At 44.2% G+C, this 16384-nt stretch overlaps 1 protein-coding gene across 3 annotated transcripts in view; it reads left to right on the top strand.

The window, feature by feature from the left end:
- The window catches only part of jmjd1cb (jumonji domain containing 1Cb), a 132012-nt gene that overhangs the window by 107747 nt on the left and 7881 nt on the right, over positions 1–16384 (top strand). For all 3 annotated transcript variants that reach the window (XM_044336859.1, XM_044336858.1, XM_044336860.1), the window contains 13 exons: positions 75–432; positions 1339–2311; positions 2422–2619; positions 3659–3831; positions 6316–6478; positions 8337–10863; positions 11548–11749; positions 13086–13300; positions 13412–13564; positions 14682–14771; positions 15141–15265; positions 15679–15916; positions 16066–16286. In XM_044336859.1, coding sequence (XP_044192794.1) covers positions 75–432; positions 1339–2311; positions 2422–2619; positions 3659–3831; positions 6316–6478; positions 8337–10863; positions 11548–11749; positions 13086–13300; positions 13412–13564; positions 14682–14771; positions 15141–15265; positions 15679–15916; positions 16066–16286 — 5636 coding nt within the window. The remainder of the gene's footprint in view (positions 1–74; positions 433–1338; positions 2312–2421; positions 2620–3658; positions 3832–6315; positions 6479–8336; positions 10864–11547; positions 11750–13085; positions 13301–13411; positions 13565–14681; positions 14772–15140; positions 15266–15678; positions 15917–16065; positions 16287–16384) is intronic.

Here is a 16384-nt window from a genome sequence, read left to right as displayed (position 1 = left end):
CTCTCATACATGTGATGATTATCAGTTAGATAAGTATTCTTATGGTATTGTGTGTTTTTTTTTGTTTTTTGTAGCCTCATCTCGATCCCAGACGCCGTCGTTGTCCCACCTCCACAGCAGCGGAGTGATCGACATCACAGATGACGCCCAGGCCACGGTGCACCGGGAAAGTTCAGAGGCCGTGTCGGCACTGCTCGCCTCCCAAAAGGCCGAGTCCACGGCCCTCTCTCCTTACCTCCCCCTTAATCCCTCCCCTGTCTCCTCGCCTCCCGTCCCTCCGTCTCCCTCACCATCAGAAGGAGGCCGTAGGACGGATATCGAGCCTCCCATGCAGCAGCAGCAGCAGCAGCAGCAGGGCATTATGGGGGGCGGCATGACAGCAGCAAGGAGCTTAAGCAACAAGATAGAGTTTGCTCCCTCTGAGGTCATCAGGTGAGAACAGAAGGCATTGGGTGTCAGGTTCTGTATGTTAAAGCTGTTGTTACTGTATGAATATCCTAATATGATGAGTGGGTGGCAGGTGTAGTTTTTACATAGACCATCTGTTCACTAAAAGATCTCCAGATTTGATTTCTGAAACAGTCCCATCCAATAGATAATAATAGGTTTAATAGGTTATTTAGAGAAGTGATGCAGGCAGTCAGAGAACTGTAGTAACCTGAGAACTGTAAATATACAGTCAGTATCAGATTTCTCCCCAACACCCGGTCTTATTTTGGAAGCATGGCTAATTTTAACTGTTGCAGTGATGCAGTATACCACTTCCTCTTTGTGTGTGTGTGTGTTGGAGACAGTGCAGTGGCAGGACAGACACTGTAGTGAGAGTGCCAAATATTCAGCGGTGAAGAACTGAGTAATTTAGACCTCTAGTGATTATTTTGTGTTAGTCTCATTTTTATTCGTTTTTTTTTTATTCAGAGTCTGGATGGAATTATTTTAAAAACAAGGATGCATTGCTATGTGTAACGATCTTTCTGTTCGTGCCACTACGCTGCTATCACAGTGATTCTTTCTCTGTCTGAAATCTATCATGCACATGTTCACATGTAAAAAGCTGATTAGAAACCTGGTTACTGCATACATGACAAAGAAATCAGCATTCTCCAGGAGAAATCTAGCTGTAGATAGTAGTAGTAGCAGCAGCAGTAGTAGTAGTAGTGTTGTTGGTGGTATTAAGTAAATTATTTAAGACAGCAGTTTAAATACAATCAATTTAGCAGCCCTCATCAAAAGAAGCAAAGATAGAGCTTAAATATCATCATTCCTGGTTACAAATAGAAAATAAAGGTAATTGTGTATGTACATGTTAAATACCTGTTCTTCTGTGCTTTTTTTCAGGCCTGTCACTTCGATAGCTGATAATGTGGTTCAGGTGGTGAAGGAGAAAACAGTCCTTCCTCATCATCATCTTCATCACCAGCAGCAGCAGCATCAGCAGCACACACAACAACAGCAACACTACACATCTGTCCACCCCAACATCAAGAGCCCGTCTTTATCCGAAGAGACGAGAAAACAGCAACAGCAGCCCCCCCACAAGATGAACACAGTCCTTCCCACTGACTTGGCCAAATCCAAAATGAGCCCCATCCCAAACCCCAACCCAGCTCAACTCGACTCCCTGAAACAAAAACCCCAGCACCCCAACAACTCTCAGAGCCATCCCTACCCCAACACAAACCCAGCCGACCTCCTTAAGGCCAAGCCCCACCCGGGCCTGCTGGACATCTCCAAACCTAAACCCAACACCTCCCCAGAGGTTTCTAAACATAAAATACCGAGGTATTCCGATACCTCCCCACCTCCAACAGGCCGTCTGTCCACTAAATTAGAAACAGCAGAACCTCTGCGGTCTTGTTTTAAGCCGGTGCCAGCGAGGTCAGAGTCAGGAGGAGGCAGCACAAGCAGCAGCACCAAGAGCCCGCTGATCATTGATAAGAATGAGACCTTCACCGTTTACAGGGACCCAGCTCTGGTCCGGTCTGACGCCGAGAACTCCGTCTCTGCCACAGTCTCCTCTAACCACGTGGCAGCCTATCTCCATCCCCACCTGCACACGCTCCACTCCCCTTCCCCCCACTCTCCCTGCCTCACCCCTGCATCCCACCCCCATGCCACCTCTCACCTCCTTGCCTCTCCTCACACCTCTGCCCTACCTCACCCACACCTTTTACCCCCCGGGGTGCTCCCAGCCATGCCTCCTCCCGCAGCATCTCTCCTCGGGGGCCACCCCCGGCTCGACTCTCCCGGAGGGCTAGGCCACCTAGCCCTGCCTCACCCGGCAGCCGCACACCAGCAGCAGTTCCTACAGGTCTGACTCAAGCCACATTCACAACGTTTAAACACTCTTTTGCTTAACATTATTTATACCTTTAAGTCTTCTGTTTCTCTCTGAAACTAAAACTGTATTTTTGCTTTCAGGGTCAGGGGCCCCATCCGCCCCCTCTACTAGCCCAGGCTCACAGTGGGGCAGCAGGGCTGGGCCTGTACCCCATCCTCTGGCAGTATCCCAACGGAACACCAACCTCCTACCCCCCAGGACTCAACCTGCCCCCCACAGCTAAATGGGTACACCCTGAAAATCCTGTCACAGTTAATTCTGAAGCCTCTCTCAGGAGGGTAGGTGTACTCATGTTAGCCTGGGTTTGTGAGTGGTTTGTGTGTGTATGTGTGTGTGATTGAATCACTTTGTGTGACAGTTTGACAAGGAGAGTAATAGAGGCTGGTTGTGGGAGGGGGACATGTGATGGAGAACGAAGAGCTGTTTGGCAGGCAGAGAGGAGAGGTAGAGAAGGAGCAAAGAATCCACGAGGCCAAATCAGATGTGGCAGGAATAATCACCTCTAAAAGAAATTTATATAATGATCTTTCAATGAATTTTCACCAGAACTCCATGTGATGACTTGTCAGAGTAAATTATTTACTTTTAAGTTATATCAATTTGGTAGTTGACTCTTAAAGAAAGTAAAAAAGGGTTATTTGGCTCCCCTTTTTGTCTTAACTTTAAAAAAAAAACCTATTCCATGTAGCTGTTGTAAGTATGATGTACTGACACTGAATTAGCTATTGAACCCATGGGCTCATATTTATAATAGAAATATTATGTTACAGTGGCTACAGTGTCTCAGGAGTTGTCCTATTGTTCACTCTCTATATTTGTTGTGGATTACAGCCATGGAAAGCTGTTTCTTTGTAAAATAACAGGTTGAGGGGTTATCGGCCTTCAGGGGGTATTATTTTTGTGTGTGTACAGATTGTAGCTGATTATCCCTCTTATACCATGTCCACTAGCAAGCAATCAAAACTTAAGTATGAAACTTCTCATTTTCAGTTTATTACTCCAACATGAATGAGAAGTCGTAGCCTAGTAACAGCTGAAAGTAGTGAGCTCGCAGCTGTGGTGAGTATTAGAGTACTAATGAGGATGACTGTGTAGTTATCTGAAAATAATCCACTCTCTCCAGCCAATTAGAATTTAAGGTCCAAGATTATGTTGTTAAATGAGCATATAGGTGTAGTTTATGATAACATATTTGAACTTGTGTTTTGTTTTGTTTTGTTTTTTGTGCACTGTGACATGACAATTTTCTAGCTTGTTGTATTTCACATTCTGGTTTATTATTTTATTGACGTATGAATGTGTGTGTTCTGTGTCCAGAACACAGGCAGTCCATGGCTGCACCAGGCTGCTGGTAGTGCTGGTGATGGTCTGGGTTTGCTGAGCCACGTTCCTGTCCGGCCGGCCAGCGCCGACGCCCACCGCCCCCCTGTCAAGATCAACACACACGCAAGCCCTCCACTGTCAAAGACCAGCATGGATATTCACAAAGAGTGAGTAGAAAGATCAGTAATATGTGAAGTGCTTTCCAGAGATGCTCCTTATCAGCTGTGTCTCCACTATGCTGCAACACTGCAAAGCAGAGGCCATCAGTTCATTACCAACCAAACAACATTATAGAGATACATGTAGATTAACATGTAAAATATTTTGTTATGACAACAATACAAGGTTTATTTGGTTCAGTGATTTACCACAGGAAAGATCTGATGTAGACTAACATGTTATACTGTAACTGCAGTGTTTCTCCTAGGTTGAGTGGTTTGGGAGGGGGTGACTTTTCATGGTCTTGACAAGCCGCAGCATTTATCAACTGACACACTGTAGTCTGTACTGTACATTTACTGCCAGACTGACAACTTGCTGCTAACCTTTTCCTCTGCTCTGCTCGCATTCACCATTATTTTTCTGACGCTCACTCGATCGCTTAACCACTCACTCGCTCACACTCTGCCCTATTCCTTAAAAGGAGTTACTCTACCTGCAGTTTCCCAGGCAACGACACAGACGTTGACTCACATTTCAAAACAGCGTTGCTCAGAGGCTCCCAAACACTATTGATTTGCGAATGAATGGATATTTGGTGTTATTTTATGCAATTAAAAAAATATTTTTTGGCCTGGTGGGGGTTCTCGTTGTACTATTATAGAGGAGACACTGAACTATGATTGTAAATATCCACATGGATAGACAGCCATTCACTGGTCCTATAAACATGGAATTCCTGGAATATCATGGGATTTTGAAAAGTGTATTCCAGACAAGGGATATCTGGGGAATCAGTAAATTCTTTGGTGAGGTCATTGGACTTTTAATCATGTATACAGCAAACACTATTGTTCAATTTCTTCAAGATTTAAAATGAAATCAACTCCAGCTTTATTCTTGTCACATTACCCCTGATCCTAACAGAATACTCATGATCATCTTAAAGAGAACTCTGGAGCTATTTCAATTATGTATAAGAGAATTTTAGGTCAAAAGAAATTTGATTAATCACTTTTATTCTTAAATTTGCATTAAATACAGTTATATGTTATACAGTTAAAAGAAGCTTTCGGTGGACTGAGGTAATATGGGAGAAAGAGAGAAAGGCAAGAAGCCTTTGTTTTGTATATTTGAACTGCATGCCCTTTCCTTTCCCTAAAGCAAGAGGCGTTCAGAGAGCCCACACAGAGCAGAGAGAGAGCCAAGTTAGCCCTGAGAGGCAGACAGGCAATGCCAGGTCAGTCAGATGAAGTGAAGTGGCACTGATCCAATATTAAAGCAGTTCCAGACAGAATGCTGTTCATTCAGCAGCCTGTGCTCTCCTTATGTAACCAGTGAATACCCATGCACACAAACACAGAATCACTGCAGAAACATCACACATCACTCGTCTCTCTCATTAGCCTATTTAAAGGGGACCTAATCCGCTTTTCCTTATGTTCATTCATATATATATAATGTTAAAATGGCAGATATTCAAGTTAAAAGGGCCCAATGTGTCAAATAATGAGGTAAATGTATGTAGAAGTAATCCCTGTCAGCAAAAAGCACCGGCTTCAGACTGCTCTGAATGCTCGTTTTTTCTACTTTGAGCCCAAGCCAACATCGGCTGGTGACGGATTTCTTTATATGGTCATCTGCTCCACGCACAGTACGCCAGTTCACTGCTCCATTCCACTAACATTATGGCATTTTCCATTGTTTTGGGGGTTGTCACGCAGAGCCATGACTGGAGTGGAGCTGGCATGCTGTGAGTGTTTTTCCATTACACAGCACAGCAAAGTAAAATAAGTAGTTTACCTGTTGGAGGTGTGCTGGTCATCTGCAGCTCTTCATCAAACATCATCATCACTGTGGCTGTTTCTGCTTGTACTATTCCTCCCTGCATTATCTCTAACTGATCCTCTCAACAAAGAGCTCCTAGTATCTCCATGTGTTGTTGTTTTGACCATTTTTTAGTGCCACTAATGAAGCTCTGCTAGTTCAGTGAGGAACACATTTTATTTCCTGTAAATTCTTCATATTAAACGCCGCCTGTTATTTAGTAATTTAAAAGCTTTTAATATAAAGTGGCAAAAGCAGGAAATGATGTGTTTCCATCAGCAGTAACTTAACACGACTCTGATACAAATGCCCCTCAGCAAGCTTCCAGAAAGCTGGCCAGTCAGACCAGAGTGGGCTCATTGAGAGGGGGGGCCTGAAAGAGACAGGAGCTAAAGCTGTCTGTGAAAGACAGAGGCTGAACTGAGGGGCTGCATAAAGGGCCAGTATAAGATAAATAAGGAGGGTTTTTTAAACTGTGAATCATGCAGAGCTACTGTAGTGGAGTCCCAGAATAAAAATATAGAGCATAAATGAGCATAATAGGTCCCCTATAAGTCATGTTCACTCAGATCTGTTGAACAGGTGGTAATACCCTGCTGCTGGCCTGTTATCTAAGCCTCCATGGAACGTAATTCATGTTAAATGTTTGACTTTTCTGTCTGCAGTGACATGGATAAGAAAGGCTTTGTGGACCCCATCAGGACGTTGACATTGGCCCAGCTGAAACAGGAGCAGACAGACAGGAGTAGGACCCCCACAGGAAAAGACGTCCACCTACACCGCCTCTACTTAGACCCCCACAGCAAGGCACGCCTGGCAAATGCACAGGTACACTACACCAATCACTCTGGCTGAAAACTTGTAGCAGTCTTGTTTCATGTCTGTCTAATAACAACTGTCCAATGAATGTTGAATGAAAAAGAGTATTATTATTAGCATTGTTATTGTCTGTATTAGTAACATGAGTAATATTAGCACTAATTGTAAAGTTACAGAAAATGTTCGGCTATATATGCATGGTATGGATTAACCTGCTTGGGGGTAAAAATGAGCTGCCATTATCCCCCTCTCAGTGCACTGTGAACAGTATTCCTCTGCTGGAATAGTGCATGATATCAGGTTTGCTGTTTGGTAATTCGATTATCAGCCCCTCTTTAAGACAGGGTTTGTAATAGGGTCATGTAATAAATGGTAAATGGACTGTACTTGTATAGCACCTTACTAGTCGCGCTTTTACACTATAAATCACATTCACCCATTCACACACATTCATACGCTGAATGGGTACAGGGGTTACCATGGGTTACCAGGGATTACCATGCAAGGTCCCAACCTGCCCATCAGAGGAAATCTAATCATTCATACACATTCACACACTGATGGCACAGCCATCAGGAGCAATTAGGGGTTAAGTATCTTGCCCAAGGACACATCGACATGCAGACTGGAGGAGCCGGGAATCAAACCGCCGATCTTCCGATCAGTGTACGACCCGCTCTACCTCCTGAGTTGCAGCCGCCCCTAATAAAGCAGGATCATCTGAAGTCCCATATGTCGGTTGATATTTTATAAATTACAAATAATAAAAATATAGCCACAAGTGGCAATCTGCAGGTTCAAACCTTTCTGTGCTCAACAGAAGGTAGCAAGTCAATCAGCCAAAGCTAAAGTTGCAAGCAGCAATGAGTTAGTTTCAGGCTTTACAAAGGTGAGCAAAGTCACTTCAGCTAGTTTAATTCCGTTTAAAGGAGTGAGATCAATCACACACTTGTTTCATCATTACAAAGCCTGCAGCATTTCAATAGTTGCACACTCACAGTTCTGCCATTTGTCTTCATCCGATTTGAATGAAACTTGGTGTGTATGCTCAGGAGATAGCACATGATGTCTCCAGTGTGTTTAATCAGGATTGCTCAAAGGCATCTTGAGTTATGAGCAATTTGAGCCCCAGCGGGAGAAAACAAATAATAGTAAACTAGCACAAACTCAGTAGGATTTTACCACATCAGTGTTTGAACCCTAATTACTGAAAACTAGTTTCCATACAGTCAATCTGTTTGAGCCACTTCTAGCAGAACACACCTGAATGCAGTCGAGTAAATCGAGTTGAGTTGCATTGTGGGTAATGAAGGCACCATATTTTGACAAGGAAAAAGAATGCATGGAGTAAAAAAGATCTTTGGATCCGCTGCTGTCCATCATGAGTCCAATAGTGCATTGTTAAATATGTGGAGTACTCTTAAATGTTGCACCACTGTCTTTACCTATGAGTGTCTGGTGTAATTGATAAACCCCAATGAAAAGTTGTCATTTTAATAAGTGGCATGTCTCTATCATTTAATAATCTGTAGGGAACTCACAAAAATATATAAAATCTATAAAAATAACCACAACCACATGAACTACATACAGTTAAAGGTCATAGAGTGAATAATACTTAATGCCTATAGCAGAAATGTTGACCAGCCTTTCTGGACATACCTGTCTTGATTGACAGTGATCCTTCTCATCAGACTGGAGATGGACAACACTAACTTGCTGATGTTTAATGTTGGTTAATCAGCCCCATATTTGGGTATACGTGTAAATCAAATGACCTAAAATAATGTAGCTAGAGATCTCCAATCTGTCTTTCAGGAAATTTGAAAACCTTTGTCATTAACATTGTTTTCATTCTCTTTCCCAGGATGCAGTTCAGGCAGCAGACCGAGTCAGTAAATACAAAGAGGAGAATCGGCAAATCCTGAAAGAGAGCATCGAAGTGGCTCCCTTCACTGCTAAGATCCAGCGTTCCAGTGATCCGGGGATGGACAGGGACAGAGAGAGAAGTCGAGATCCTGCCTTCCCTCTACGGATACCAGCTCTCGCCTCCCCCAGCCCCAAGGCAGGCCACACCCATCCTCATGTTATCCAATCAGAAAAGAGCAACTACTTCACCACTCTGTCCAACAGTGTAGTAAATGAGCCCCCAAGACTGTACCCCTCCAAGGAGCTCAGCTCTTACTATGAGAAAGTATCTGTCGGAGGCGTCGTGGCCAGTGTCGGGGCTGCTGTGCCAAGCCAGGGTCCTCTGTCCCTGGGCAACTACAGCTCCAAAGCCTCCCTCTCCAAGCCCCCTCCTCTCATCAAGCACCAGCCAGAAGGAGGAGAGGGTTTAGCAGGGAAGATCACTGAGCAGCTCAACCAGCAGGTGACACTAGTCCAACAGCAACATCAGCACCACACAGGTGTAGACAGGATAGAACGCCGCAGCCCTGCCATTTCTCCTTCCTCCTCCTCTACATCCTCCTCTTCCTCTTCAGCCCCTAACCACCACCATCACCACCACCACCATCACCACCACCAACACCAACAACAGCAGCAGCAGCAGCAACATCACCTCAGGGCAATGCCTTCTCTTCACCGAGCACCTGTCTTCCATCCGCCCACACAACACGCGCTGGAACGCAAAGAGGCTGCGGAGCGAGAAAAGGAAAGGGAGAGGGAAAGGGAGAGAGCAGGTTATGGACGCCTGTCTCCACCAACCCTAACACCCATACAGCCAGTTAGCTTAGCAGCAGCTGGTAGTAAAACATCAGCGGAGCAGCAGAAACCCCCCACGCTACTACCAGAACTCAGGGACGTCAAAGGTCATGGCAACGCTGCTGCCACCACCACCTCTGTGGCCTCAGCCATCAGTGGGGAGATTATGACTTCATCAGACGGATGGAGAGGCGGAGAGATGATTCAGGAAAGAGGAGGCTCGTTCTCTGGAGAGAAAGGAGTGGCGAGGGGCAAGCCCCAGGCCGCAATGGCCTCCGTCATTGTGCGTCCATCGACATCCATTAAGTATGACAGTCCTGTTGGTGCTAACAAATCTGGTGCTATGATCCATAAAGACCTCCTCCAGGGGAGGTTCTACCCAGCCAAGCTTCAGGGGGAATGTCTCAGACTAGGTGAGAGTGTTAGAGAGCTTGGTGCTGGTAGAGTTATCCAACCCAACTCTAACCTGGACGACATGTGTCTCCAGTATAAAAAGACTTCTATGCGTGGCATGCAGGGAATTATGGGAGCCAGTACCACAAACTCTGTGTACAGGACTGCTGTTTCATCAGCTTTTGGCATGCAGTGTAAAAGTGGGACAGCCACTCCTGAGCTGGGCTACTCGGTCTCACCTCGGGGTGAGATTTCAGCCCACAAAACTGCCATTGTTAGCCGGGTGCTGAGCCACTCGGGACCAGGAGAGCACCAGGAGGGCTTAGGGTCACGTACCACATCTCCAGGGGGGTCTTTGCCTCCCCCTAGTCCAGCAGGGACACCCCAGCCCAGTCCTAGCCTCACCCCAACACCTAGCTCCATGTCTGGCTCCAGTCAGCCTTACTCCCCCTCTTTTGTTCACCTCAAGAAGCACAAAGCCGCCTTGGCCGCAGCCCAATCCAGAAGCAACTTTCCCACTGCTCCCGCGTCCATCACTCCTGGAAACTCCCTAACTGTGGATCCAGTTGACAAAAGTCCCATTCAAAACTCCCCTCCTCCACCTTCCTCCAGCCAAGCCTCTACATCATCGGTTGACAGCAGTAGTAACAGCTCAGCAAGTGGTAGAACAACACCAGGCAAGTCCAGTCCTCTACCGAATGGCCAGTCCTCTGGACCTGCCTCAACAAGCAGTGGGCAGCCCAGTAACTACCACAAGCTCAAGAAAGCTTGGCTAACCCGGCACTCAGAGGAGGACAAGAACACAACTGCTACTACAAGTTCCGTTAGTACTAAACCTGAGAAATTACCCAGCACCACCACCACCAGCACAGGTAACACAAGTAACACCACAGCCATGTCGGAAATGATCAAACCCTGTACAGTCAATCTCAGCGCCTCCACGTCCAGCGAGGTGGAGCTGAGCAAGGACATAGGAAACAAAGTGGAGAGAGAGAGGCAGTCAGAGGAGAAGATGGGAGGAGCAGCAGGAGGGGAGGAGAGGAAAGTAGTACCTTCATCAAGGCGAGGGAACAAACGGATATATGAGTCCGGTTCAGAGAGTGGGGGAGATGACTCTGATGCCAGTGAGAGCAAGATGGAGGGCCGAGCAAAGCGTCAGCCTAAACCAACTTACAAGAAGAAACAGAATGACATGGCCAAGAAGAAAGGAGACAATGATAAGGAGGAAGATGAAGTGAAGCCCAACGGCATCTTCAGATCAGCCCGAGAGAAAACCAAACTCAAACTGGCCAGCAGCAGTAAGTCATTTACTGAATACAGAGCACAATTCACTGAATATTTAGCCCCCTCATTGATCCCATATATGTTGGCCTGTCATATGAGATCATTCAATGTGAAATGGTTAGCTGCATCATGCAAGTTTTTAAGAAAACTAAATTTAAAGCGAGTTCAATTAAATATTATCTAAAAATTATCTGGATTTCAGACCAATTTATTAAACATTACATTTAGTACTTACAAAACCTGCATAACATGTCAAGGCATATATCACCGTTCTCTCCCATTAAGCTGGCTTGCTTTTGAATATTTTAAGCAGAAACATTTCTGTTAATCAGTATTCCTGGAGTTCAAACTAAATATGTGAGAATAGAGTAAGAAGTGCATTAAGTGAAAAAATGAGGCTTTGTACTTCCTTCAACAAGTCATCATCATAATCTAATTTTACTATAATAGGTCAAAAAATCAGAAACATTGAATGAAATTGCCATTTACTCACAAGTCAAAAGAAAAATACACAGTATTTATATAATGAGACATGGAATTGGTAAAAACATTTCATGGTAGGTATATTCTCTGGTGTATTTTCCCAACTATGTGGTCATGTTTTCATATATTTGACACTGATAATATGAGCTGCTCTTAATTAATCCCATGATGAAATGTAGGTGGTGTTGATGACTTAAGAATGTGCACTCTTCCAGATGGGATCCCTCGCTCTGTCCTGAAGGACTGGAGGAAGGTGAAGAAGCTAAAGCAGACAGGGGAGTCCTTCCTGCAGGATGACTCATGCTCTGAAATTGGACCCAACCTGCAGAAGTGTCGGGAGTGCAGGGTGGTCCGCAGCAAGAAGGGCGAGGAGCCGGCCCATTCTCCCGTCTTCTGTCGCTTCTACTATTTCAGACGGTAAAGCTAATCACCTACTTTACATTTGTCTCCTTTCCCTTCTTTTTTTGCCATTTGCCTTCATTCTGATGGTTTCGCCTGGTTCCCTGTGCATTTGCTGTAATTGTTGGACATTACTACACTTTGAATTGCACCCATCCAGCCTACAACATGATGGTGGTGGGTGTGTGGTATCCTGAAACCCTACATAGTTGCAGCTGTCATTAGCCCTCAATTCCTCCTCAAACACACATCTATAGAAACTTTGGTCCCTCCTTGCACTTCAAAGACAAACAGTCCCTCCACTGATGCATTGTCATACATTTATCTCTACCATAATTGTTCGTAAAGAGAGGAAGCCTCGGAACTCTTGTTCATGAGGCTCAGAACAGAATATCACAAATGGAGAGAGGGCAGGAGAGAGCAAAGAGTGTGTTTATCAAAAAATTCTACTCTAGCTATGACACATAGATTATTAATTGTATGCCGTATGTACCGCCTCTGTCTATTTCTGTTTCTCACATTTACTATGAATATACATTAAACACACACACACACACACACACACACATACTCGAGTTGGATAAGCAGCAGCAGCAGCAGCTGCAGTCTGGGGTCTAACAGGGTAAATCTGCCAAAGAGGATTTTCTGCTCTATAATCTGTTCCTCACTGACTCACTGCAGAACTGCTGCTGTTGCAATCTCTCTCTCTCTCTCTGTCTCTCTCTCTCTCTCTCCCTCCCCCTCCCCCTCCTCCTCTCTGCATCTCCACATCTAATTCTTGCTCTCACACCCAATCTCACCCCCTCCCTGTCTGACCCAGTAGACTGGGATTTCATCAACACTCACCTGAACTGACTGGGTTATTTAAGGACACAGACGACAAAGTGATTTTACAGAGGGAAGGCTCATCAAGATAACCATGCTCTCCTTCATGTAGTGTCAGTGAAAAATGAAATATAGGACCACATTTTGACATGTATTATATAGTAATATGGATACATAATTTACATTTATATCAGTTCACTGTAGGTAATTGTATTGTAAGCACTGCAAGGCAGCTGCATCAGGATGGAGAGGATACTGGACATTTTTCAGGTGTTTGCACTTCAGTCCAAGATTTGTCAGATACGGCATAATAATCCATATCAGACTACTTCAGAGTGGAGATGTAACTAAACACACCGTGAAGCACCTCGGTGTCAGGTAGAATTCAAATAAGATGTGTGGCACGATAAGCTTTGCTAGTTTAGTAGCACTGCAAGGATCATTTATCATCTGGGTGTCCACAGTGGTCATGAAATGCTTATCATTTGTTAACTTTACTGAACAAAACTGTGTGTTTTCTCTTGTACAGGCTTTCCTACAGTAAAAATGGAGTGATCCGGATGGATGGCTTCTCCACTCCGGACCAGTTTGATGATGAAGCCCTGTCCTTGTGGGTCCCTGGGGCATTGGATGAGAGCCACCTGGACCACACCACAGCCAAGTACATCCTAAGCTTCATAGGAGACAAGTTCTGTCAGATGGTTGTGACAGAGAATACTGCAGCCAGCTGGGTCAAAAAGGATGGTAAGTTGTCTAAAAAATGGCTAACTTTTTTATTTTTTATTTTATTTTTTTATTTTTTTTACACAACCCTCACTGTGTTTTTAACTTGATCCCATTTTGTGTTTGTTTCAGCCAAGCTGGTTTGGAAGCGAGCGGTGAGGGGGGTGAGGGAGATGTGTGACGCCTGCGAGGCAACACTCTTCAACATCCACTGGGTCTGTCAGAAATGTGGCTTTGTTGTCTGTCTGGACTGCTACAAGGCCAAGGAGAGAAGGAGCTCCAAAGGTCAGTTGTGTGTATGTTTGTACAGTTAGAAGCCAAATGAAAGGCCAGATGAGCAGGCTATACAGGGACTCTTGTATGCACTGGTGTCTCAGAAAGCCTGGGGCCTCATTTATAACCGTTGCAAATGCACAAAAGTAGGTGTACGCCACTTTCTAAGCAAACTTTGGGATTTATAAAAACAAACTTGATGGGAGAATGTGTGGTCCTTCACCCACACTCTGACCCATGTGTGCACATAAACTGGAGAAATGAGAAACTGCGACTCCGATGGTAGAAGGATGAAACGTGAGAAACAGTTTGAAATTGATACCATTGTGTAAAATAAATCATAATATTACCTCTCACATATCATTTGAAGAGTTAATTTGCAAAAAAGAACGCCCCCTTTTGATGTGAATCCTGTGCACAGTTTTATAAATGAGGCCCCTGACTAGCACCAGTGGAGCCTGGATCAAACCCTACATTAAAGGCAACCTTAAAGGTCAAACAGCGTGTCTAAAATGTCAAGTTGTACATACTTCTTTAGAGCGTACTTCATTGTACTTGACTCATGTTTTCATGTTGTGGATTGGTTTAGGTTTAGTGACACATCAGACACTGTCACTTGTTCATAGGTCAATGAAACAGGAAAAAACAACAAATAGAAACCTGAATCCGAACATGACCTGACAAATATCTCTTCAAATATAAGATAATAATAAGAACTGACATCCGAGCTATATGGGAACTGTCAATCTGAAGTTCTTTTACTGATCTGCCTCATGTTAACATGAATTTACAGTAGCCAGGTTATTACAGTGCATGTAAACAAGAAGCGTTTGACCTGGTTTCTTGTGTGCATGTAAACATACTGTTTGAACCCATGTGATAAGTTCCTTCTCTCTGTGATCAGTTTTTAGTTTATTGCACTCTCTGGGGTCATGGTGACACATTTAAGAAAATTTAAGAAAAACTGAAATGAATTCAAGTTAAAGAATGCATAAAGATTAAAGTGATTAACAGTATAATAGTTTGCAGTAGAGCTCTGCAGGCTGACACAATGTCTGTGTGGTCATTGTTTCTCATTGTAATGTTTTGTGCGTGTGTAACTGACCTATATCTCTCTTTCTATGATCAGATAAAGAGCTGTACGGCTGGCTGAAGTGTGTGAAAGGCCAACCTCACGATCACAAACACCTGATGCCAACACAGATCATTCCTGGCACAGGTACACTACACACTGCTGTCTTTTCATCTTTCTGTTTACACCCTGTCTGCATTCCACAGTCATCTCTCTATCTCTGCTGCTTTGTCTCACCATTTCTTCAACACACATGCAATAGATTACTGTGTTTTGTGATGTTTTTGGACTGGAGTAGTCAGTAACAAAAAACAGTTTGTTGTTGTTTGTTTTGGATTTTGAGCTCAATCCAGTGGTAGGTGTCATGTCACTGCAGAAATGCAACAACAATTAATAATATTAACAATAATAATAATTCAGTGCTACTGAATAGATCATGTTCTGTTTTAATACAGATCCAGGTTCAGTGTTTTTGCCTTAAATGTTTTAATTGCTGTGTCATTTTCAATGTTCTAGTGCTGACTGAGTTGGTGTCTTCCATGCACTCGCTGAGAGAAAAACACAACATCAAATCTCACTGTCCCTGCACCAACAAACAGAACCTCCTCAACAAACTGCCAGCCACCAACGGAGTCTCACAGGTACTACTGACTGTTCCACTTCTTGGGCTAGGACACTGTGTCTCACTGTGTGTCCATAGGATTATTTTTTTTTATATTTAAAGACATCTAACATGCAAATAGCTGGAGGGCACAACAGACAGCATGCTGAGTTATGGAAGTGATACAATGTCCTAAAAAGGACTAAATTTAAGTCTTTCATTTAACCAGCTGGGCAGACCTGCTTTTATTTGAACAACACTATAGTTGAAGACTTTCCTGTGATTTTAAAATGATATCACCATTTTCACTGGATTCCCAGAATTTCTCACCATAAATGAAATTTGATGTTAAACTCAGACTTTTCTCCTTCTTCCACTGACATCTTTTAGAAGCCATTCTCAATTTGTGTATTAAGTTCAACTTGTTAATGTTATTTAACCTCTGTCTGCCAGGTACTGCAGAATGTTCTAAATCACAGCAACAAACTGTCTCTGGTGAAAGCTGAGCCGGGCTCTCAGCAGCAGAACTCTGATCAAGGAGGAACCAAGGCAGAGACTAACGGAGGAGGAGGTGGAGGAAGCAGTCCAGGCAGCGATGCAGGAAGTGCTCCTGTCACCCCACCAGAGTCCCAATCACCCCTGCACTTCCTGGCTGACCTAGCAGAGCAGAAATCCAGGGAAGAAAAGAAAGGTGAGGGGAAGGTTAACAATCAGTATGATTTTAAATCGTTCATTCAGTGCTTAAATGAGCTTATTCTCTCATGAAGTACTTAAGTATTTTCAGGATTTCATCCCCAAAGTATAGTGGTCATTAGTAATCTCCTCTTCTTTCTCTAACAGAAAACAAAGAGTCAGTGTTGCTGGGTAAATCTGTGAAGGAAGACAAGGAGGGGGACAGCCTGGAGGTCCTGCAGCAGTGTAAAACCACATCATTGGTGGCTAACAGCACGGAGCAGGGCTCCACACTCAGAGATCTGCTCACCACCACTGCAGGGAAGCTGAAGCTGGGCTCTACTGACGCAGGAATCGCCTTTGCACCAGTCTACTCTACTGCTTCACAGGTGCACACATTGACACATTTTACTCCTTGTTGGTTTGGAATTGACTGATTTTTCTATTTATAGAAATCCCAGTTGTCTCTGGCAGTAGGTGAATGTAA

Source organism: Thunnus albacares, chromosome 20, assembly GCF_914725855.1.
Source record: "Thunnus albacares chromosome 20, fThuAlb1.1, whole genome shotgun sequence".
Lineage (NCBI taxonomy): Eukaryota > Metazoa > Chordata > Actinopteri > Scombriformes > Scombridae > Thunnus > Thunnus albacares.
Note: the sequence above shows the minus strand (reverse complement) of the source record. Positions and strands in the feature narration are given on the sequence as shown.